At 43.1% G+C, this 26,137-nt stretch overlaps 1 protein-coding gene across 1 annotated transcript in view; it reads left to right on the plus strand.

Annotated features, from left to right (window-relative positions):
• LOC119379364 (nose resistant to fluoxetine protein 6-like) overlaps positions 1-18,247 on the plus strand; it is a 29,612-nt gene extending 11,365 nt beyond the window's left edge. Inside the window, exons 4-14 of the mRNA XM_049412107.1 lie at positions 1,587-1,671; positions 1,882-1,970; positions 4,570-4,746; positions 5,831-5,924; positions 6,969-7,055; positions 11,056-11,221; positions 12,745-12,827; positions 13,130-13,252; positions 14,490-14,610; positions 15,701-15,890; positions 18,078-18,247. Of these exons, the coding sequence (XP_049268064.1) occupies positions 1,587-1,671; positions 1,882-1,970; positions 4,570-4,746; positions 5,831-5,924; positions 6,969-7,055; positions 11,056-11,221; positions 12,745-12,827; positions 13,130-13,252; positions 14,490-14,610; positions 15,701-15,890; positions 18,078-18,247 (1,385 nt within the window). The remainder of the gene's footprint in view (positions 1-1,586; positions 1,672-1,881; positions 1,971-4,569; positions 4,747-5,830; positions 5,925-6,968; positions 7,056-11,055; positions 11,222-12,744; positions 12,828-13,129; positions 13,253-14,489; positions 14,611-15,700; positions 15,891-18,077) is intronic.
• The last annotated feature ends 7,890 nt before the right edge of the window (positions 18,248-26,137 follow it).

Below are 26,137 nucleotides of genomic sequence, written 5' to 3' on the forward strand. Positions count from 1 at the left end.
AGCATTATGATAATTGGTGGGAGGGACCTGGACCCCGCCTAAGCATCGGCCAAGGTTTGCTGGCCCTTGGCGGCTTCCTCGGCTTGCTGTACGGCCGAGAGATGGTGCTTCATGTCCGAGCTGGGCAACGCAGACTCCCAGCGCGCGCGGAGGTTGTCGCTGTTTGAGGCTGCGTCACCGTTATTGCGTATTGTACCTGGACATTCAAATAGGATATGCTTTATAGTCACACTGTCAGCACTCGTATGTCGTGTATAAATCTGGGTGTATTAGGTGCATGGGAGCTGAACACGTGCAGGATCGGGTTTGTAACTGCCGTCATTCAACACACTGTTTTTCGCTTAATTTTGGGTGACGTAGCGGGAATGTACATATCTGCAATCTATGGTGTTGTGTAATTTTGTGAAATGTGATCGTTCTATCTTCCCACTCCCACTTTTCGGTATATGTGAGGCGAGGCTAAACGAGGCTCGGTCCGTAAGCACTCGGGCCCCACGGTGCGCAGCGTCATTGCTACCGCCTGGTGCCTTGGCCTAGTGTGTGAGCGGGGGTGCTATCGCGGAGCGATCTCTTAGACCTTATTCTATGCTATTCTTATTATCCACCACTGGCGGCCGGCTAATCCCTTCGAAAACGCGGACGGACCACCGCTTTGACCACTGGCCAAACGCGAAAAGTACCAAAGACATTGCAATAGGAAACCGCATTGCTTCGCGATTGCACCCAGGGTGTCCCGATACAGGATAAAATTTTCATCGCATGCAGGGGACAGACATTTATGGCCGGTTGCTGCAGGTCAGGTGAAACCGTCCAGTCCTTACTGCATGCTTGCCGCCAGTGTTCGCTTCGCATTACCTGCGACGCAACCAAACTGGCAGCCCCTGTGCTGGCCACGCTAACATGCGATAAGTGGGGTCAACATTATATATGGTGGCTCGAAACGCGCGTGGGAGAGCCTAATGATTTGATATGTATTCTGGAACAAAATCGTACTCGAATCGTTACAGTTAAATAGATAGCAAAGAGACATAAGAATAATAATAATAATTGTCGGGGTTCTACGTCCCGAAACCACGATATGATTATGAGGGATGCCATAGTGGAGGGCTCCGGAAATTTTGGCCACCTGGTGTCCTTTAACCTGCCACTAAATCTAAGCACACGGGCCTCTAACATTCGACCTCTATCGAGATGCGGCCACCGCGGCCGGGATTCAATGCGGCGACCTTCGGGTCAGCAGTCGAGCACCATAACCACTAGACCACCGTGGCGGGTGGCAAAGAGACACCTGATGTCTTATATTATGCAGGGTGATTTTTCTTTTTTAGACAATACAGGTTTTTAATAAAACTCCTATGACAATCCGGATCCTGTCGTTTTAGCTCACGAACTCTACGTGATGACAACGTTTACTACCTTTCCTATGCTTCTATACTAGTGAAGCACTCGCGGCACGTTTTGGGGGTAGTCAATGTGGTAGTTACTAACATTTTTTACTACCGTTTTTTTTACAAGTGTAGTAGTTGAGAAGGGTGGCCTTTAAGTAATGCTCTTAAGGGAGACTGACTCTATTCTTTATTTTGCAGTGATAACGGACAGCTTAAATGTCACCGTGAGTGACTGCGTAAATGGTCAGTTTTCACCCATGAGTTCCACACAAGCCGGAATAATGTAAGTGCAGTTCCTTGTCACTGTCATTATTTTATCACTTGCATAGTAAGAATGTGTAACTATATTTCACCTATTGTATGCGCCTGTAACATGGCTTGAAACTGATAGTTACCTAACGAACGATGGATTATGTAGTCACGACAATTATTGATGTTTTCATGCATGACGATAAAAATCGTATCATTCTCAAATTTTTATTTTTATTTTCAGATGTCTTCTAGCGTGCATTGGGGCAATGATGTTACTAAGCTCCTGCTTTCACTTCTATTTGTGGCTCAGGGATCGCTCTTCAAATGAAGGTAAGAGTACAAGTTTCACTAATGCAGGACGCCTACCGGTTCTACTAATGTTCTAAGACATGTGAAGGAAAAAATTGTAGCGCAAAGCAACACACGGACAGACAGAGAGGACGGGACAATTTTTTCCTTCAGAAGTCATGAACCAACTAGCCCAACAAAACGTATTGCTAAGCCATATTCTAAGACATGCCTAACTCATTGTATAACGTAATAACCCTCATTAATTAGGTGTGGAAAGAGTTACACGCAAAAATTAAATACAAGTAATCAATGGTAACCAGTTATTTCCTCACGTTTAGATGTGGATTAGTGGATGCGTATTCCATTTCTTTTACACAAATTGTACGCAACAGTTTTTCCTTAAGAAATTTAGCATGAGCCAGTGATGTGCAATGACATTTATAAATCCAGAAGTGACACCATATACCGGGCCCAGAGAAAATTCCAGGGCTTATATTATCGCTTTACTAAGAGGGACTCCGAATCATGATCTAGCACTGCCGGCTTATTGTGACTTGCATTACTCCCCTGCCGAAGAAATTACGCTGATCTGTTTTTTTTTCTTTATTCAAACCTCTTCCACGGTATCACCATCCATCCTGGACGGCTGAATTGTATTGTTGTTCGAATTCCGCGTAAGAGAAACGGAGAGCATAGATCTTTTCATGTGCCTCCCTGCCTCTGCCGACACACAACCTTCCACACGATAAAAATTCTTTAGAATGCTTATTTTCTTGATCTTGATATTTTTCCTAACACACGGTACTTCTTTTCTCTACCGCGGCGCTTTGCGTTGTTGTACTATAGCTCTACACATTGTCCCAGTGCCTTTATCCTCCTTTCCCTTTGTATTTTCAGCTTACCTTGTAGTACACTGTTGTATATTAACTCTCTTTATTATGATTGGCTTTTTACATTTTTTGTGTTGTTTACAAAAAAAAAAACCTAAGGAAACCAACGGACAATGAAGCCAGGGAACGTACAGGGGACATTATTTGTAGCATTTAACTGTAGTGCGGTAATTATGATATAACTGTAAAAACAATGAAAGTGGACAAAAAGACAACTTGCCCCCGGTAGGGACCGAACCTACAATCTTCGGATAATAGGATACCTGAAGGTTGTAGGTTCGATCCCTACGGGTGGCAAGTTACCTTTTCGTCCACTTTCATTTCTTTGCATTTATATTATAATTACTGCACTACAGTCAAATACTACAAATAATGTCCCCTGTACGTTCCCTGGCTTCATTGTCTGTTGGTTTTTTAGGTCGCATGTAACAAAGAAAACGACCCCTTGATCAACTGATCTTCTTTCGTTGTTTGGTTTATAGAAGTATACACTCTTATTTTATATTTCTCTTATGTTCTAGTGTAGACTGTCTTTAATGCCATGTTTATATTTTTTGCTGGGTACGTGTGTCAGCGTCTAGACCTTAATGCTATATATGGACGTGTTAAATAAGCGATTGACTGTTTGAATAATGTTATCACTATTATGTGGCGCACATGTGTGAAGACAGAAAGCAACTATAGGCAAGCAACAAAAAGCGCCTCTAATTGCGATTATTTAAGTAACACTACTAGGTTGCTCTCCACGACAAAATATAGTTGAAATTTTGAAGCACGTCTTAAGGGACCGTCACTGTAGTTAAAATATCTCAGGTGTAAATAAAGCGCGACCGCTGATGTTGTTAAGCCTCTCAAACAAATTGTATCGCGCTTGGTCATATAACCATGCGGTCTTAAGAAAGTTTTCCCCTGCAGCATCTCATGTGCCAAAGTCTGAGCAGTTGGAACACGTTCTTTTTGTAACACGTCGTGCCATAGAGTTCCCTAAAATTAACTAGAGGGGACTCTGGCGCTGCGATCGTTCAGCTACCATGAAAATGATGGGTAGTACACAAATTTGCCTAGTCTTCGTGCTTGCGGCTTCAAAAGTACTTGTGGCTTTGTTTATTGCTGTGTTTTGGCGTTCGTTTCGGATAAAAGAATAGACCGTCGTGAACTTCGTGACCAGGTTTGATTTGGCGAGCCTAAAAATGCTAAAGTGGTGAAATGGAACTGCTGACTTTTGCTGAACTTCGTTTTGCGACAAAGTGGATGCAGCCGACGCGGAGCCAAACGGAGCCGAAAGAACGAAGTTTAGACAAATTTGTGTACTACCCATCATTCCCATGCTGGCTGAAGCGTCATGCGTTGCAGCTCCCATAGACACTAGCGCCAGAGTTCCCTCTAGTAAGTATTGTAGGAAACTCTATGCGTCGTACAAAAAGACGTTCATATAAAGCCTTCTCTGTCTTAAAAAGAAAGCAAGGCAATTTCACGTTTCAGGTCAGTATTCCCATTTACCGAAGTGCTCATAAAATGCTCTATTCGGTGTACATGATGGATTTCTTGTTGCAACTGCTCAGAGGTCAATTGCGACCATACAAAAACACTGCCTTTTTATACACTTCAAGCCTTATTTAGTTGAATAAATTTAAGAGAAACCAAGCAAAAAATTCATCGATGTTTCAACTCTAATCGGATAATGCGCGCTGAAATTGATTTCATGATGTATGCCGGCGTCCTCACTTTCTATGCCTCTTTGCTCGCAGGACAGCTCGTTCGTCTTCTGACCTCGTTTTCCGTGCTGAAGAACACGAAGCACATAGTCTGCATGGATGAAAAAATGTCCAACGACGTGTCCTTTGATTTCATGAATGGGATGCGTTTCCTAAGCATCGCGTGGATCATTCTTGGCCATGTTTTTGGAGGCATGACAGACGTTCTATGTAAGATATTTTTTTCTTTATAGTCTAAGAATCAATCAGAGAAAACATGTGCTTTACAGTTTTGCATTGGGTATCTTTTCAAAACTCGTAAATGGCTTGTGCTAATTTAAAAGAAAAATGTTCGAAAGCTTGACGTACGAGATGGTAACCGTTATTTGCTTTTCTCAACAATGCAAAACAGGTGTGGCTGTTTTTTTTTTCCCACAAACGTTGATAATGGAATTGCAAAGCAGAAACTGCCAAGATGTACAATTCATTCAATAAAGCGCCATCACCGAGGCAGTGCCGCAGGGCAATGTTCAACGCGCCCTGCGTCGCCTCCATCAACTTCTTTGCCAATGTTAATGAAGCTCATCTCTACCACCTCCCCGCCTCCCTGGCTCCCTATCGATTGTTGTCCCCCTAGAAGAGCAGCAGGCGCAGGGATGCAAAAGTTTATTGACACTGGGATATCATGGATTCTTCCCTCTACAGAGGTGGGACTTGGGGGCGATATCAGTAGGTGAATAAAGGCGCGAAATAACTAAAGGTTTCTTAAGAACTGAATTCATGCGGCAATGTATCGTTAAATACATTATGACCACACAAAGTACACCGAGAGAAACGAGACAAATTACTTTCTGGGAACAGCTCTTCGATAGCTTTCATTTGAACGTGACAACGTTCGACAAACTATTCCATTAGTGACATTTTCATACGACAATTTCTTTTCTTTTTTTTGCGTTCTTCTCGCATTCTGGAGTTACTAAGCTGCACAGAGCTTGACCTGTATTTCGATTATATTCCGACGAGGGCTTAAAGTCTCCCTTCATTGGAAGGGGGGGTGGGGGACTCACAGGGCGGCCACCTATATACATACATACACACGTACATACAGCCCCTCCTTAAGAAATAGAAGGGGGCCGTCCCTCCCCCCCTGACTTTAAGCCCTGATTCCGACCATGATTACTATGTAAATGGTACACAGACTCGCATACTTTCAGTTACGCCGCTTCATGCACTTTTTAAAACGTAGTAGGGCATATGCATGCTTCACACTCATTATCGCAAATTCTGCTGACCATTATTTTAAACGATTTTCCAGCGGCAAGAATAAATATGATGTACTTTTTCGATGATTGGGCTTCTACAATTTTACCAGCTGGCTTCCTGTCGGTAGACACGTTTATGTTTCTCAGGTATGTTTTCCCTCTTGAAATAAAGTCACTAGTAATGCATGTAATGTAAACCCCGACTCCTCACTTTTGCTGAACTTTATGGAGGCGCTGCTAAAAATATTGCAGCAAAACTCACCCTCGCCCCTCCTAATTTTTGTCTTTACGAGTTTGTCTCAGTGACGTCCTAATATAATGTCCTAATAAGATATTTTGAACCTCCTATCAAACGCAGTCAACTTGAAGCACACTTCTAGTGCAAAATCAATCAACTCGTCAGAAAATGAAATTGTAAAGCTAACTTGCTCACTGTGACTCGTTCATTCTGAAAGCGTCTCTGGCCAAGTGAAGGAGCTTCGAGTTTGCACACTCTTGTGTATATTGGCTCTACATTCATTTATGGCGCGGTACTCTGCTCGATGAAATGCATAAGAGAAAGGGATAGAGAGTGATAATGTGTAAACATAGGCAAGCCCTGACTGCCAGTACTGAGCATCGGAAAAAATCTGAGTGGAAGATTAGATGTCTGCTAGAGGAAGCATGGGATGAAAATATGATGGCGCAACGACCATTGAAATGCATAAGGGGGCCTAGGGTTAAGACTTTACATGTTTCCTCCAGTCTGCGCCCATGCCGGCTAATAACGCCACTGGCCGGTTGTAATAACACGCTCTATTAGTCGCTGTATCTTGTGTGATATATAGAGTAGTAATCTACACATGACGATGCGAAGGTATAGTCTGTTTGCATGCTCGCCACAGAAGACGTCGCAAGGGTGAACTTTGGTCAGTTCTCAGAGTTCCCATAGAATACAAACCTCGATACAACGAATTTGAAGCAACTTCAAGAAATCATTTGCTCAAGTTAACGTACAATCAAATAAAATACAGCTGTACATAGCAATGAATGCGTTCATATTCAGCTGAAAGAATAATTACGCATACTTGAAGAACCGTCCGACTGTATGTTGCTTTCCAGTTTTTGGCTTCATGAGGACGCAATAATATACCGCGTTGCCGAAGTATCACGTGTACTGAATTTGACATTGTCTTTATTGTACAATTTCAGCGGGTTTCTTCTAATCAACACAGTATTCAATCAGAAAAGAAGCGCCTTCTTCATTGCACCCATTGCAGCTGTACGTCGATACATCAGGTACGTACCATCAGGTCGCGCTGCATCAAAGAGCCTCCTCCATTGTGTACGAAATGTCGAATGCATAGCCATTAACCCGAGGAATGCTTTGCGATGTTCAGATGATGAGAGCATGTTCGTGGGAGAAAGCTCCGGGTATTCATTTTCTGCCCTTTATGCCGTGTAATTTCTTTCTTAGTTTTTTGAACTGTTTGACTACCATTTCATATCCGAAGAAGTTGGAGAACAGTCTGCTTAGTTCATTTTGAATGCATTCGTATTAGAAGACTTATTATACGCGAAACACGTTTTACATACCTCAATTGTCCATTGTCGTTATCAGGCAGTCAGTACTGAACGAGATTTAGAGTACATATACATATCACTAAATATACATGACCGTGATATGCTAAAAGATTATAGTAGTACATAAGTAATTGTTAGTATTGATAATTATAGTTAATTAGCAATCAGCAGTAAATAAATTATTAGGAGTAATATTTCAAACTTACACGTGAAATATAATAAATGAACGGCATACAACATATGGCAATTGAGGAGAGTAAATAAAAGCGCTATTTAGAGCTAGTTGGTAAGTGGACAAACTTCACTAATTGAAATACCTATTTTGAGGATGTGCCTAATCTTTCAAATGCATTATGTCAAAGAACGCAGAGGGAGAGCGTAGATGCAGGAAAAGCGTGTAATCCGAAACTCCGCCCCTCAAGAGAAAATAAAAGACAAGGACTTAAATATTAAGCAAGTAAGAAATGAAAAATAATGACATTCAAAAATAAAAGCATATTTAAAGTTATCCGCCGGATTCAAATACAGGATGTCTACACCAAAGAAGTCTAACACAGTAATTATAACACTTAAACGCTGCAGGCGCATTCATCTACAGGGTAAATCGAACACCTTTAAGAACTTCCCGCCTACAAGCTGGCGTGATGAGATACTTGATGGGTTTTTATTTCACGAAGCACGCATGGACCCCACTAGCTGGTCGCCGCGTCTGCGTCTTGTGCTGAAACGATTCGCTCAATCAGTTCGCGCATCGCACTATGTCGTTGTGAAATACACTCAAGGTAGTAGAGTCTACCAGGTTGGTACGGTTTATTAATGCTTAGCCGCTACGGGGCTTTGTCGCCGCGAGTAGATGGTTGATAGCACCGCTTAGATGACGCGCCGTCGAAATTCAACGTTACAAACTATTTCGCCAAGGAAGAGGGCATAACTTTTTCTTTAAAGGGGTGCTGACACCAATTTTCAAAGGCGAGTTTACTCTGTCATACAAATCTCCTGTATGCAGAGACGGCTCTGAGCAAGTGTGCAGCGGGGGCAATGCTGATAAGATATTTTATTTTGATAATAAAGTCAATTTTTCCATGGCGCACCTACCGACATCGACACTAGCTTGACATCAGGCTACAGTACTGATTCCGGTGACTTCACGCAGCAGTCTGGCTAGTTGTGATGACGTCGGGTGCCAAAACTTCCAAAGTGGCCGCTTGTGCGTCACCAAAACATTCAAAATGACCGCTTGTGCGTCACCAACGGAGCGGAGTGGCCGTGTAAACGTCACGATATCTTGCGCGAGCACGTGTCGAGAAGGTCATATCATGTTGTGACCTCAGGGTACAGTAGGAACCGAAACTAGCTTTTAAAAACATACTGTAATTACTTTTTCAGAGTGCGCTCACGCTTAGCAGTACATTTTCTAGGCTCTTGAGGGCTTGGCCTTTCATTTGACGAAAGAAACTGACAACTGAAAACTTTCGCGTCAGTACTCCTTTAATATACGCGGTCGTATCAAAATTAAGAACGAAGAATTTTTTCCCCATGTACTGGCCAATTGCCAGTATAATCTACACAGACGCTGTTACTTTAGATAGTAACGTCAATAGACAGTTTAAGTTTGACGTACGTGGATTCTTTGCGTGCGCAAACGTGACAACTCTGCGTACGTCACGCGGTACGCGTACGTTATGTTTATAGTTCCGCGTACGCAGACGTAGCGCCATGGACCTTCCCATACTATAGTACTACAGTGAAATATTCAACGCGAAGAAGTGTGTTTTTGTTGCAAGGCGAGAGGTGCAGCTTGTCGCATGGTGTTGCGTATTCGGCGGCAGAACGACCGCCGGTAGTCGAAGAACTCGACCAACACACAGGCCAGAAGACGAATACAGTTTATTCATGTGAAACGCGCTTTTTGAGCGTTTCCTAGCCAGTTGTGTTCTGGAAAAAGCAAAGAGGCCGTCGGCGAGCGGGAGACGCTTGGTCCCATATTCAACGTGGGACGCTCAGCGCGCAGAAGACACACGCTCAGGAGCGCACGTAGAGACGCACGGCAGACATAATGGTCGCCGCGGACATTCGAGCAGAAAAATACAGAGCAACAGTATTTAGGGGCCCACCAGCCGACGTGGAGGATCGACCGGACGACGTGGAGACGCAACTGAAAATCAGAGCTGCTGCTGTTCACGCGATCGCGCACTTCACGTGCGGGCAGGTGCGGGCACTGAACACTTTTTCCCTGGCCGCCTACAGACGCACGGCGATTTCAGTCCTTCTCAATCAATGGACAGATTTAGTTGAGCGTCCGCACCAACGTACGGACGCAGCCTGCCATAGGAAATGGCTGGCAGGCTGCGTCCGTACGTTGTTGCGGACGCCCAACTAAATCTGTCTATTACTGCATCCTGGCTTCGAATGGGTTGCACTCTCGAATGTCGCGAAGGACATCCAAGTCGTCACTTTTCGAAAACATTAGGCGCGGAGCACCGCTCGAAGCGTTCTTTCGGTGTGCCATCATCTTGAAAACTGCCGACCTGCCCTCTCTCGATAGCCTCGTGATCTCGCGAGAGCGCCCCGTAGGTCTTTCACGTACTTACGTAGAGTACGCAACGCAAGCGCGAAGATCTCACGCGCCTCCGCAAGATGCGTGAGCGGCCTCCGCGTACTGCGCATGCGTCGTGAAGACACGCAGGAGCTCCACGTACGTGAAACTAAAACTGTCTGATGTGAAAATCGTACACCGGGCGGCACTCCATGAACCCAGCCTCAGCATGGGAGGAAATATGTCACATAACTATATCCTGTAACGAAATATAATTTTACTATCTTAGTAACAATGGGCGCATGAGTAGTGCGGTAATCCCATTCCTCGTAAAATTTGTAGTTGTCGGAACAACTGAACACAAAATTCATAGCAGACGTAATGTCAAAATTGTAATGTGAAAATACTTTGTAATTGTTATAGAATATAGATGCTCTTTAACCTTGTTCGAAAAACAATACTAAGTCGTTACAAGATTGTTGTTGTCTACCGTAGTTATTAAGATAATGAGGCTATCGTTGCTAGGAAAACATTCCACATCTCTCGAGCTTTCTACAATGCTCAATGTGCTATAGAAGCTCACCAATGTCGGAATTTATCGACCGCCATGGTATTACATATCGAATCAAGTCATCGTGTTTCACAGCTGAATGTGTGCAGTGTTGTGCAAGAAATTTACTCTATCTACATGCTTTATTTCATTCCTGCTTTCTGGAAATCAGTAAACATTGAAAACACTTCACGGTTGGCCCAATTTTCTTCTCGAGAAAATATTCTTCGAGGTAAGTTAGGCGAGCACAATTTCTACGAAATAAAAAAGAAACAAAGCAGATTGCGGATCCACAAAGCTGCAGCACTTCATGCGTAATAACTTCGCATGGTGGGGACACTTATTCACCAGTCATAAATAGGCGAACATTCCATAGAGTTAGCATTAGAAAAATTAGGAAATTAGAAAAATTTTTAGCTCCTTTAGTGCTTACATTTACAAAAGATTTTTTTAGTGACAACGTTGGTGTATGAGCGTGTGCAGTCATGGGAGGCGAACCACAAGCAACACTCGTGTCAGTGATGTGCGTTCATTCGATGTCAATTACAATAAAGTTGAAAACAATGTGTTCATAAAAGTGCATGCATTCTACCAAACTAATTATTTCTTCTTTTCTTTCTTCATTTCAGGGTTGTTGTGCCAGTGGTGTTTCTCGTAGCGTGCATACAGCTCCTACCGCTAGCCGTGCAAGGCCCCAATACGAACAAGTACTACCGAGATATCCAGATGATGGTCTACGCTCATTGGAAGCATTTTCTATTGCAGGTGTACAATTTCAATCACGAGATACGATCGGTAAGAAGCCAGTCATTGAAACTTCTGTCACTACTTTAGTCTATGGACGTCCACACACGTGCAATAAGAGAGTGCCATTGTAGGAGTAGTTGTAGTCTACCTGTTTGTAGCTCGCAGCTACAAAGCTATTGCCCGCTGAAGCGATATGCCAGTACATATATTTCGAAGAGAGCTAAAAACTTTAAAAATGAATAGCGTAAGTTCGTATGTGTAAGATGCTCTATCGGTATGAGTTCCGGCGCTCCGACAGAAAATATTGCAGTAGCTGCTATTGTAGCCAGCCATAATTGTTCACTACCAGCCATCGATAATATTGAACATTCAATTTAGTTGAAATATTCTAGAGAGTAGTTACGGTGTTCGGCTGCTGACTTGAAAGTCGTGGGTTCGATCCCGGCCACGCCGTTCGCATTTCGATAGAGGCGAAATACTAGACGCCCATGCACTTAGATTTAGGTGGACGTTAAAGAACACCAGCTGATCGAAGTTTCCGGAGCTCTCCAACACGGCGTGCCTCATAACGATAACGTGGAATTATTACTAATAATTCTAGAGTGCATCCTCAATTATCTATCCCGCAGAAACGTCACGTCAACAACGTTACACATGCATAAAAAATCGCTATGCTGTTTAACTTCCACAAATCGCGGTACGCCGTCGTGGAAGATTCTGTACCTGGCGACAACTTTCTATGGCAGCACAGCGAAAGCTACGTGCGCGGAGCTTCCACACATGTGTTAATACGCCAATTAGTCCGTTTGCATGCGATTGTTTACAGCCGCAGGAAAGCGTGAAATCGACAACAGAAAGCCAGAAAACTAGAAATAGCAAAGACGAAAATCCTTCACGGGATAAGCTTTCCTACTACAGTGCAAAGTCTTGAACATAATGCCTACTTCTTTTCTTTTTCTGTTTTTTTATGCATCATAGTCTACAAAAGTTAGCGTTCCCAGTTTACATGCAGCAGCGTAGTAAAAAAGTGTGTGCTTCGGTTCCGTAGCCTATGCTGTCTAGCCACCGAAAGCTGTCGCCAGATGTAGAATATTTCTGACGATAACAATTTATTGAAACAAACGCACGGTACTTTAGCATTTTATTTTTATAATTCCATCCCCATCGGAATGCGAGTGATGCTATCGCAAAACCGTATCTGTAATCTCGTGTTCAGCAGCGTAATGTCATAGCTACCCATATGCAACAGCTGGTGACATAAAAACCAACATACTGTTTCACAATGCCTTTTTTATTATAATTGGAAGGTGGAATTTGAAAGCATTGAAAGGCCAGCCTGCAACTGGTCCTGAAAAATTTGTGCCAAATGCAGTGTCTTCCATATTCCACCGCGATTTGTTTGTAATTCATAAAATGTGGAGCTGTACGACCCGACATACTTAACAATTATTCCCCCCATGTTAGGCATACACCTTTTCGGGTTTGTGTTTTCGTTAGGCTTGCCGCAGCCCGTTACCCATCTCGTGCCCTGACTTCATTCCCCTTCTTTTTTTTTGTATATCTATAAACAGATCGGATTGATTCACATCTGGTACGTTTCTACAGACTTCCAGCTTTTCCTGGTGTCACTAGCCGTCATCCTAATGCTCAGATGGTAAGCATAGAGTGGCAGAGAGTTCGTTACATGGTTATACAATGGTAAAAATACCTCTGTCTCTCCTCTCCGCAGTCATACCTCGCTTTCTCCTGAATATCTTGTTCCCTTAACGCAGAGGTGTCAACTGGGAAAATGATGCTGCAGCCAAGCTTTCTGTGCTTTCTAGAAAACTGTTATTCGCTCTTTCCTGTTGCATGTCTTCTGTACTTTCTGTAAAATCGGGTCCATCCCAAACACGTGCTGCATGCGGGTGCATGGTGCGTGCAGCAGCTCCTTTGACCTGTATCTTGCGAATGCAGGTCCAAGCTTTGGTGCGGCGTGGCCTTTGCTGTGCTGTCCATTCTGAGCTGCGTTGTGTCGACCCTACAAATTCACAAAACGGAGATGACTCCATTTATCATTGGAATGACTGAGGAGTTCAGGTAAGGGTTTCATATCAATGAACGAAAATTCGAGGCATAAGCACCGTAATGGCACATAAGCTACGGCGGAAGTACAGAAATCTTTATGGAATAGTAAGGCGCTCTTCGATCGATCGACATTTTATATGACACCACATATCCCTATACAAAACAGCACGGTTCTTTATAATAAATAAATAATCCGGTTATTTTTCTCGCGCCAACGGTGCCTTGATCAACAGTTGATGGACTCAGGCAAGATTTCGTGCCGTAAGAACACTGTCTAATATAGGCTTTCTACTTTTCTGATTTCTCATATCGATTACAGCACAAACAGGTCTTATGCTTGCTGTACAAGCGTCATGGTTAACAAGAATTAGAACACGTCCTGCATAAAATGTCAGCTGATTAAGAGTTTAGCATTTCAAGTGACGTTGCTATTATTCACTTAACACGATCATTACTCGGGTATAGATCTATAGAAGCAGCTTGTTACTTACGAGGGGTCGCATAAGTTCGAGCAGACCCATGTACCTCTGAGCATCTGTTAGCTGCTAAATATTAAGCAACGAAACGAATGACACACCTAGTGTAGCACCAGCTGTGAAGCGGTGATTTATACGTAAAGGAGTGAGTCCTAAAGCCACTCACCAGGCCCTAGGTAAGAGCAAATGTTGCAAATATTGACCGAATATACCATTCATAATCACAATCAGAATCAGAATTTTATTATTAAAAGTTGAGTGAAGTTACAAGCGTTTGGCATACAAAAGAATATCCCATAGTCAAGAGACTGCATCGGGACCTCCTGTACAAAATCAAATAAAGTAATAAGCACATCACAGTAGCAACAGTGGCGAAAGCAATCATTTAAGCAAATAACATAACATACACAGAAAAATAATACATGTGATTACATAAAAAATTACGCTTTTACCATATCACAGCAAAACAGAAATGATAAGAGAAGAGGAAAAAAAAAGCAATTCAACAGTCAGATAATCTATATCCAAAATACACAACAAAGCACACGTACCTTAAATAGGTACATACAGGTACATAACATAGTAATTCGAAAGAATTATCAATGTTTTGCTGAAAGACTTGTGTTTGTACATCAAAAGGCTCATCTAATGGACCATCGCGAGTGTTCAAAGCACCCTAGCGTGCAATATTACTTGTGTCTGTTTATTGCTTTTATATGCGCTTTCTCATTCGTGATGTGTGTGTCTCTCTCTCTGCTTTCTTGTTTTGACAGCATGGTGAGAAAAGTAATGAACCTTTACTACGTGCAGCCGTTTTACCATGCGGTATGCTTCTTCGCTGGATGCATTACTTGGTTGCTAAAGGACAGCTTCAGTCGCAGCCACTTTTCGAAGGTAAAGAAGCATGTGTTTTCCTCCTCTTTCTTCACTACATTATGATGCGCACAGAATCGTGACGGCGACGAAGCGTGAAAGTCTACTAAGAAAAGAGTGGCGTCTGCAGCCTAAGAAAAGACAAGGTGCCAGCACCCAAATGCGCGCAAAACATCGTTCTGGCTTGTGTTTCTATTTCTTGCTGCATTATACGTTGTTTCGTAGTAAACGACAGAACGTGGGTTCACAAGACGCTCATTAGCTCCTTAAGTCTATCACGAAATACCTCGACTATACACTACATGAATGCCTGTCAAAAAATTGAAATATGGAGAATTTCAAAATTTTCTTAGTGAGCCTCCCACTTCTCAAGTAGTGGAAAACTAACTGCTTACTTTCAAAATGGGCCGGTGCTGTTCACCTGTTTGATTTAGCTTTTCGTGCAAAACCTTGCCATAACTCCCATCCGGTAAAAGTCCCGCCTAATGTTTTATGCTACAAACACGTATTATCACGTTACCTTATAAGCGTACTTTACGTAGCTTATCATGAATTCATGATTGCTATTCTCCTTTTAAATTTGAAACGATATTGCACTCGCAACACCAGCATCGTAAAACTGACGTCAGTTTCCTAAACATCCTGTCTTGTCCTGTTCACGTAAACATGTTCTTATACATTTACGTAGTAAGAAAACGCCACAGTGGCTGACAGCCAAACGCGCAGTTTTTCGCACTGAAAACTTTATGTTTGGAGCACGAGATAATGAGGGTCGCTTTGATTATCGAGAAAAGCTGTAGGTTTAGGCTTATGTTTGTAGCAAGAGATAATGAGGGTCGCTTTGATTATCGAGAAAAGCTGTAGGTTTAAGCTTTTATTAAAATTTTAAACCACAATCTTGATGCTTCATTACAAGGATTGTCTATCAATAAAAAAAGAATTTTTATTAAAAGCAGTTTTATTATGCTGCAACTGCTAATTACAGCGCACTGCCTTGAGCTAGGCTTTAAAAAGGCGTTTCACTGCAGGCTTCAACTACATGCTCATCTGCTCGTGGAATACCTAGCGCCTCACCTTGTGACGTTTTGCTTCGTTTCGTTTCCATACGCAGGTAGCCGCCGCACTCTGTTGGATTGCGAGCTTAGCTTGTGGTATCACCTGCGTCTTCATCAAATACCCATGGTATCACGAGAAAGAGCCGACAGATGAATGGGGAAAACTCGCCACAGCTTTCTTCGATAGAATATTGTGGTCCATCTGTTTGTCTTGGATTACGTTGACATGCTCTACGAAGCGTGGAGGTACGCTTTAAACATTTGATCAAGTAACTGAGGGTGCTGCAGTTTTTTTTTTATGGTGCCTGCCCCATGTAGCAATGAGACCTCATGCAATATGGCTGGGGTTACCACATTTATTTTTCTAATGCTTCTGTAGTCGGGACGCACTGCTGTGTATTCAAACAGCCCAAAGTCAGTAATTTCTTTGGTGCCCTTCATTTTGTTTCTTTCTTTCTTTTTTTCTTTTTTGTAAGTTGGTTTATCACAGAGACAAATAGGATTTACAGAAGGGAGTTGGCAAGAATATAGCAGATAATTAAAAAGAAGTCAAGGTTAGATTGTAGAGAGCCTGGTGTGAGGTATGCACCTCACACCAGGCCGTCCGAAATAGCGTTCTGTATTCGATCGTAACAACCGGCGCCAGGAAAGTGTTTACAGTCGCTGGAAGTCCTCAGAACGAAATACTCAGTACAGGCTTCTTTATGTAGGATACGTTGAAGGTTCTTGTTATTAAAATAAAGTACTTACATTGAGCACTCAAAGCATTTGAAGATTCTGCTGAGGTTCTGCGAAAATATTTCTACCTTATGTATGTTTTACTAAATTTACCACTAAAATTTATATCTGTGGCAATAATAAATGTGCGTTTAAATGTAAATTAGAGGCGGGAGGACATTGAAATGCTAAAAGGGTCGTAAAAATCCGTTTTCTGATGCACAGCAAGGCGAAAGCGCCTTCGAACGGAAAGCTTCGAGCGCAAAGCTGTCATCGACGCCACGCTGGATGTGTGGCTAGAATTTTTTATCATGAAACGTCTGGCTTTATTCTAAATGCGTTCAAGTGACGGCATAAGGAGAATCGGGGAACCGACACCCATATCAATGATGCCTACTGCAGTTTGCGGTGAATAAAGCATTGTTTCAAGTTAGATTCAGTGATAGAGGCACGCAGAATGGGAAGTTTCAGCGAAGGGAACGTGTCATAAAGTTAGCATTTTAGGCTACTTTTCTTATAACCTTTAGGAGCCAGAAAAGTGTCGAGGTAATGTGCAAGCCTAATTATCGGCAGAAAAGTATACTTTTCTAAACAGCGTTGTTAAAGGAGCAAAAGGAAATTTTCCTTCAGCAACACGCATAGTTCTACACTTTCACAGGTTTCGTTGCATCAACCATATGAGACACTCGTTAGAACCAATGTTAATGTCTTCTTATAGCGATCAACATAACTGGTTATTTGACGCAACGAACCGGATGAGGACACAGGGCTCTAGAAACAATGCAGGTCAGATTTAAGTTGAGTTGACAAAGCCTTACTATATGAGTGTATTTTGTTACACATTGTGTCGAAGATCTTGCAAAAAAAATTGCAGACTCTCCACGAAACCATGAAAATAAAAAAAGGATCTTTAAAAAAATAATTTAGTTTTACACAGCGAGCCCTTACAAAAACTACGCTGAGCTCGCGTAAATTTACCCCATATATGCATTTTACTAAGTATATGACCACAACCTAGGTTACATTGTTTCGTAAGGAATGACCGGTAGAGAAATAGGGTGAAATTACAGGAAAATATTATTTTTACATTTTTAGAGTTAACCTGATCAGTACCACGGCTTGATCACATCTTTGGGCCTTTGACTGCATGTTCTACCCCAAGTGGCTCAATGGTAAAATACATGGCCGGCTAATTTTAAACCTCGACATTTGGAATCAGTGGAGGCAACTAAATTGCACCAGTATGCCGATTTCTGTACATGGAACCATTCATCATCACGTGTTCATCCACCAAGGTGTTTGAATAACTTTTGGAGTCTATCACACACAGAAAAAAAAGCGCATTTTGCTTATTTTTAGGCTTTTAGTCATTCAATGGTAAATGTGGTTCTAAAATGTATATTTAGTACGTTTAACTGTCTCTATATGTGTCTTGCGCTCTTTTGTAAGCACCCCAACTGAAAATGTGCACAATTTCTTCAAACTACTGGCACTTATTCCTACGTGAAAGTTCTGGTTTGTAACAATGTAGCGCCCGTGCACCGTGGAACACACATTTATGTGGTGGCAAGGTTACTTATGGTTAATTAAGTGCTTGATATTCTCAGAGTCCTGGTAAATAAATTTCACGGTTTCTTGTAGATGGCCGGAGTTTCCGTTACGCCATGACGTTCATGTAACGAGTTCACATACTGCATAATGTGCATGCTTTTGTAGGTATAATGGACTCCTTCTTGAGCTGGAAAGGTTTTGGCCCTTTGAGCAAGCTAGCATTTGCTGTTTACCTGGTACACATGCCTCTCTACGACCTGATGAACCATTTCTGCAAGGAGCGGACATATTTCTCTCACTTCAGCCTGGTAAGTAATAAAGGAACTGCACTTTAAGAATAGTAATTGATGCCTAAGAGAAACGGTCCATTCCTTAACAAGTCGTTCGCTGAGGATAACTATAAATATTTTGGCTGGTGCAGCTAAGAAAATCGGGGTTGTTAATGGACAATGAAATCAATAGGTCATGTTATCCAACCGCGATGCCCATTTTCCACTCGTTTTTGCAAGTGTGACTTTATACGACGCGCTTTTATCACGGCGTAATGTTTTTCATACTGCCTTACCGTATTTTCGCACGTTTATTCCAACGTTGATTCAGTTTGCTTTAAATATCAGAGCACGACTGCAAACTTGTGGTCACTACTGAGTTCCCAAACTTTTCAGGACTCTTTTATATATGTCGACTGCCATGTCCGCAACCTTGACTGTATCTTTAAGCATAGAAGATGCCGTTCAGAACTGTATTTTCTCCTGCTTGCATACGTACAGATATATTATAATATTTTATTCTTTCATATCCTTGCTTGAAGAACTTTGAACTTAGGTGTTTTCCCTGTGATTGATGTTTTACGATGCTTTAAGATGGACCCCAAAATTTTGGTCCACGCAGGTGACGCAATTTTTAGCGTTTTGGTCTGGAGCTACTTCCTCGGTTACCTGTTATACATCTCCTGCGAAGCGCCGCTGGGCCACCTCGACCGGCTATTGTTCAACCGCCGCAGGCAACCCAGGCAGAGCATCGAATGCAAACAGATGGACAACGATGATGTGCAAGAGAAACGACACAACATATTTTTAATGGCGGGTGATGGTGTTTTCCACAGGCACCAGGTAGACTTGAAATCTGTAGGACAGCAGTAACGAGATGATGAGGAAGCTTGCTAAAATTGCAGAGTTTGGAAATACTGATCCGGAAGCAACTTAATGCCATGCCGTTACAGCCTTACTGAACGGTGACCACAACCATCCTACAATGGGTGTGGAATTGCTCTCGTTCAAACGAACAACGACGGTGTTGGCGAAGAAAATGTTTAAATTCACATTCACATAAGTTCTCTTGTACTGAGTTTCAATTCTATATGCGAGTACTATTCGTTAAACATCTCAACGTCAGTGGGTTCTATCCCCTCATCATCATCAGCCTGACTACGCCCACTGCAGCGCAAAGGACTCTCCCATGTTCCGCCAATCAACCCGGTCCCGTGCTTTCAGCTGCCACGTTATACCTACAAACTTCTTAATCTCATCTACCCACCTAATTTTCTGTCTCCCCCTCGCGCGTTTGCCATCTCTTGGAATCCAGTCAGTTACCCTTAATGACCACCGGTTATCCTGCCGACGTGCTACGTGCCCGGCCCATATCCATTTCTTCTTCTTGATTTCAACTATGATGTCCTTAATCCCCGTTTGTTCCCTGACCCACTCTGCTCTCTTCCTGTCTCTTAAGGTTACACCTATCATTTTCCTTTCCATCGCTCGCTGCGTCGTCCTCAATTTAAGATGAACCCTCTTTGTAAGTCTCCAGGTTTCTGCTGCGTAGGTAAGTACCGGTGAGGTGCAGCTGTTATATACCTTCCTCTGAGTGATAGTGGTAGAATACCATTCATTATTTGAGAATGCTTGCCGAATGTGATTCATCCCATTCTTCTAGTTATTTCACTCTCATGGTTCGGCTCCGCGGTTACTACCTGTACTAAGCAGAGGTATTCTTTTACAAATTCCAGTGCCTCGCTACCTATCGCAAAGCGCTGTTCTCTTCCGAGACTGTTGCACATTACTTTAGTTTTATGCATATTATCCCATATTACCTATCCCTTATCACTGACTATATCATGCATCTGCGGCATATTTAAAGACGTTGAGACTTATTTTATCCTAAAACAGGCTAATAATTGCATTAGATCTGTATTGTTGGTCGTTTGCAATGCAGCATCTTACTAATTTCCCATTCCTTATACTGCCTTATTTTCAATTGACCTTCCTTGTTTCTAATGGCATTGTAATTATTGCCGTGAGATTTGCTCAATAAGTAAAGCAGGGCGCATGGAGAGTGGCAAGGAAGTCTGTGGTTCGAAGCATGTCGCTCGTCAAGCCACACATTGCAGAATATCGGCGAACACAGTTTCTGTTGATGCAGTACTACCTCCCACAACCCTAATCCCATGTCCTATATATCCTTTCCCAGATGATAACAGTTGAGAATGGTGGTCGCCTAATTGGAATCATATATGCACATTTACTAACGCCACAGGTACCCCGCAAGAGGTGTGTCGTGGTGGTCTGCGACTTCCTCATTGCTTCGCCTTTGGAGGTCACTAGAGAGAATACGTTAAATGTGTGCCTACTCGCTGCATCAATGCGTGGATTATGCGTTAGCGTAGCTTGGCTCTGAAAACAAACCGCCTAAAATTAATATTTTTATTGCCGGTTGGATCTCCCTCAACGTCATTATGACGTTGAGGGATCCAGCATACTGGATCCATTCGCATGCTGGAACCACCCATATTAAAATTATCTTTGTATTTGCAGGATAGCAACAACGAACATAATTATTTTGTTTGCAGGATAGCAATGATTTCCCAATTACCGAGTCTTTAAACGTACTCGGTGGCTCCCAGCATGCCTGTTTAGGGAGCCGTGACGACACGAGGTGAAACTTGCATGTCACGCGACCAGCCTTTGCCAAAGATGAAACCTGGACAAGAGAAAGAGAGAAATGTGCCTAGTTGAGCACATGACGCTTTCTGGTTTTTTTGTGGGAGAGTAAATTTGCTGAGCGTAAGTGCGAACGCCACGCAACGCTATCGATTAGCTAATGTGTCCGGAAGATGGCGAGCTATTTTAGCTATGTTGCCTAAGTACGCACGTGACACCATGTCTTGCAAAGATAGCAGAAAGTTGATCGTAGATATGTACATATTTGTATTTTTGCTCAAAGTTGCTTTGTAATTAAACGCTGTGCTTGAACCGTCTTTTGTGCTGTCACATAAACTGACGTTGCACGTGGTGCGCTTACCTTGCGAATATGCACGAGCAAAGTTCCTTAAATAAACGTCTTTTTTTTCATTCTCCATGTCTTCTTGCTCTCTGGCAACGCGCCAGGTTGTCATATCATCGGAGCAACGGCGGCGCTTATTTGTTCTTCAATGCATCGGCTCGGTCTGAACGTCGACGAACGTACATACATTACAGACATACTATTAATAATAATTGTTGGTCTTTACCGTCTCAAAACCAAGATATGATTATCAAGAACGCCGTAGCCCCACCACGGTGGTCTAATGGTTACGGCTCTCGACTGCTGACCCGAAGGTCGCGGGATCTAATCCCGGCCGCGGCGGCTGCATTTTCGATGGAGGTGACAATGTTTGAGGCCCGTGTACTTAGATTCAGGTGCACGTTAAAGAACCCCAGGTGGTCGAAATTTCCGTAGCCCTCCCCCACGGCGTCCCTCATAATCATATCGTGGTTTTGGGACGTTAAACATCAGCTATTATTAAGCGACGCCGTAGTGGAGGGCTGCGGAAATTTCTACCACCTGGGGTTCTTTAACGTGCACCTGAGTCTAAGTACACGGGGCTCAAGCCGTTTCGCCTCCATTGAAAATGCGGCCGCCGCGGTCGGGATTTGATCTCGCGACCTTCGGGTCAACAGTCGAGCACCATAACCACCAGACCACTGTGGCGGGTCAGACATACTACTAAAGATCGTTCCCGGTGAATTTTGGTAAGTGGAACATTGTTTCACCCTCCTAGAGGAACTATACTGAAACGTAACTAAGGAATGTTGTTTCGACACTGCTGTATTAGTTCTTTACATATGTAGAACATGGAAGAATTACATTTCTTTTATTTGACGTTGAGAGCCCAAAGGTACTCCATGAAGTCGACATGCAAAAATCACAGCGCAGAGGCAGTCAGCATATCTAACCGGCCCTATTCTTTACTACCCCATTGCTCCACTACGCAAACACACCAGGAATACACGAAACTATTGAAACTAAAAAAAAAATGCCCTGAACATTGATGTCAATACCACAGCCTAACATTGTTATGAACTTCAGCCGTTTCAATTATTTTACAGAAATTTGCAAGAATGGTAAGTAAAAACAAGGACAAAAGAACAATACAAGATAAAAGATTAAAATTCGATATTCTGCGCCAAAAAAGATGTGTTAGTTTTATGAGCTGCATATGTTATAGCGTCTAAAGTTCACTGACTTGATATGCAAATTTACAGCTTGAGTGGATACATTGCAGTGTTTAAGAATATCTTGAGGCGAAAGCCTTAGATGCCTCATCAAACGCGAGAATTTACCTTCGGCGTCCCGCGACATCGGCGTCAACACAAGTGATACAAAAAAATCTTCATCACGTGATGACGTCACCATGTGACGTCATCATGACGTCACTGCTCGTGAAATGCTGTGACTTCATCATGACGTCACTATGACTTCACATAGAGTGACGTAAATGATGACGTCATCACAAGACATCGCCGTTAGGTCAAAGGTGGGCCGATCCTGAAGGCAGTGCAAAACCACGCTAGGTGCAGGAAGGTTTCCGAGAGAGATGGGCGAGCATCAGTACATCGATGGTTTTCGCCTAGGCGAATGCATAAGGAACCCTGTGTTGCAAAAGTCATACTCCCATAGTAGTAACATATACAGTTAAAACTCGATCTAACGAAACCCGATTTTACGAATTTCCCCACCTAACGAAGAAATTTCTATGTCCTGGCAAACGCCCATAGGGTCCAGTGCTGCCGCTAACCCGAAATAACGAACTAATGTGGCCACCAAATCCGATTTAACGAAGTTATTCTTGAAATAACCGAGTAAGAAGGCGTGATTTCTCTCTAATTTCGACAGTGACGGCTTTTTTTAGAGCGTGCGCTGTAACGCTATCACGATGGAACACCGAGTTGCGACCCTAGCATTACTTTGAGCAGGCTGCACGGCGCGCCCTTGCACAGATTACCGGACTATACAGTCGGTCGCGTTCTTACGTGCCGGATGTTGCTAGAGGCGGCAGTGGTCGCTTTCGTTATTTCATGGTTTGTTCGACAGATGGCACTGATCATCTCCTCGCAACTTTCTCGCTCGGCCTGCTCGCACAATCACTCTATTCGTTCTCCGCGCCATCGCATATCGGTAGCATATCGGCAACCGAAAAATTCGTTTCTCAATTTGACGAAATGCGCGATTTACGACATAACACGAGCTTGGTGATCACTTCGTTTAATCGAGTTTCAATTGTATAACTAGCGACACACCGACGAAATAACTAATTTAGTCAGCTTTAGAACAATACTACGGGTAATTTACAAAATGGTGGTATGTTTCTATATTACTGCGTTACGTAGTTATAAACGTTGTAGTACCTAATTAGATTTTTTTCTTAAATTTTGTACAAGCCTAAATAGAAAGCATGGTCCAAATTAAAAATATTCTTCATGCATTACTTAGAATACAACTTTTATACTTATATGTCTTGGAACCTGATCAAAATTTGCGCACTCTTTGAAGAAACAAGTTACTTCCCCGTTAGCATGTGTTCGGACATGAGCACCCGAGAAAAACCTTCCTCTTGATATTCGAGTTCGTTTTCCCCGAATGTAGACAACAGTTCTCGTGATTTACAAAAGGGATGACAAATTATTTCGTAAATATGCGCAATTTCTAACACTCAATATCGAGTTGTTTAAAACCTACTACCTAAAGACCTATCATCCTGTCAAGCGAGTGCGAGGCCTTCGTTGGTGAATGTAAACGCATAGAGAAAACCCCCTGCTGCTAATCCCATTATTTTATTCCGTGCCTTTCACGTAACAGCATGAGCTATAACCATACGCGTGCGCAAGGGGGGTGCAGGGGAGCCCCCCCCCCCCCTATTCACCTAAGAGGAGGGGGGCGCAATGTCAGCGCGATACATTGACATAACTGGGAGGGGGGACGCCGCGACGAACCTTCGCCCCCCCCCCCCCTGAATGGGAACCCTGCGCACGCCTACGGCCATAACGTATCTTTGGAACAGCTCTTATAACTCGCCCACGTACGCCGATATGGCACATGAAACTTGTCACAACAACGCCGTGTAGCACATCTCTAAAGCTAGATCTTCACAGAGGGCGATGCTCTAAACGTCTTATCTCGATTACAGGTGTGTCACTTATAGCGAGCTCAGCGCTTTCACTGTCCTGCGTGTGGCGCTCGTTAAGGTCAAACTCGACTGCTCGTTTACGAGCTACGGCTGTAGCACTCACGTACGCCGTCGTCTGGCCTGTTATCACTGTTCCCCAGGCAGCGACCAAAGCAACATCTCCCAAGCTGAAAAAACTAGACTGAGCCTTTTTCGGTTATGCAACAGGATGCCCCATCGTCTGGGATAAAACAATTACTGAAACTTTTACAACTGCCATTTCCAGCTATTCATTTTTACCTCTCGCGTTTTGTTATTACCCGAGGGGTTGACTGGTTCCCTTGGCTTTATGAATACGGTTGAATGAGTGATGATAGCATGATGGGCGATGCGCTTCAAATGCAGAATTTTTTTTTTCACGCTTCAAAAGAACAGACTGAGAGCCAAGCGGATCCAAACGATTGCTCAACATATTTTTTTTTTTTTCGTGACCACCACGTCCCCTCTTTCTGATGCTGTAATCGAAGGAATATGCAGAAGTTTCGCGCTGCTGTCTATGCCCTGTAATAGCACATGGGAGGCACATATAGTTCCCGTCAAAAAAAAAAGATGCGTAGACTTTCAATACGCCTTTTCTAATAAATAAAATTCGAAGCATTGCGAATGATTTTTCGATCAGCGCCAATAGAGCCAACACCAACATATTATATCTAACAAGCGCTGTGAAACACGGAGTGAGAGCGACTATGTTGTTATGTGGACTTCTGAACTGACAAACTACAGCGCTAAACGGACGAGCAATGAAAAAAATACAATAAACTGCAACACGACAAGAGTGCCGTGTTGTGTTCCTCCTTTCTTCTGTTCCTCTGCCCTTGTCCGTTTAGCCACCTAGCTTGTCGATTTTGAATTACTAAGAACTCACTCAAGTTTCTCGCCAGACTCAATTTATTCGGTAACATCCCCAGTTCTAGAAGCGCAGAAGTTACGTCGACGAGACGAGATCCGCAACATTTTTAGCGGTAGTGTATAAAAAAATTGAATTTCTGTTAGTAGAATCACAAAGCTGCCGAACCTCAACCTCGAAAAAGACAATTTCCTTACGATTAAGAGACTGCTACGACTATCAGGAGTGACAAAATAAGGTTTGGCCAAATCTGCTGTCCAACTTTTTCCTTTCCGCAAATTAAAAGAAAAAAAAAGTAAAAGATAAGACTATAGTTAAGTCCTCTTTTAATGGAATCATGGTTGCTCCAAATTGCAGAAATTCTGTTCCAATTATGGATTTATCCAAGTTGATACAGCGAATCCCACGTTTTTCAAAAGCTCCCAAGTCGCCGCTCTGGCAGTCGCAGGAGACTGACTATACGAACACTCAGATGGTGCTGTGATGGTTGTGGAGAACGTTCTCTCTTGTTCTGCACAGAGTATAAGCTCTAAGCCCGTCTATAACAAGACGACTTTATAAATACGACAGCCCTGCAGCGAGCATGTGCGAAGACTGGATCGAGAGCCCAGAACGAAATCGTTCAAAAAAAAAAAAAAAAAACTCGCTAAACACATCGACTAAGTACAGCGGTGCGCTCACGCCGTTTCGATTTGCCGGAGTGTCAAGCTGTCTCTGATGCGCATATGGCACATGCCACGCTTAGGTAACACCCGCGAACGCGTGCTATGTGCGCAGCGACCGTTTCCCTTTACGTGCACATCTCTTTGCACAGCCCTCCGCGCTTGGCTTCCTTCCACCTTGCGAGACTGATAAGGTATATACAACAGCGCGTTGCGATAAGGAAGAAAGAGAGAG

The sequence above is a fragment of the Rhipicephalus sanguineus genome, chromosome 1 (genome assembly GCF_013339695.2).
Source record: "Rhipicephalus sanguineus isolate Rsan-2018 chromosome 1, BIME_Rsan_1.4, whole genome shotgun sequence".
NCBI lineage: Eukaryota > Metazoa > Arthropoda > Arachnida > Ixodida > Ixodidae > Rhipicephalus > Rhipicephalus sanguineus.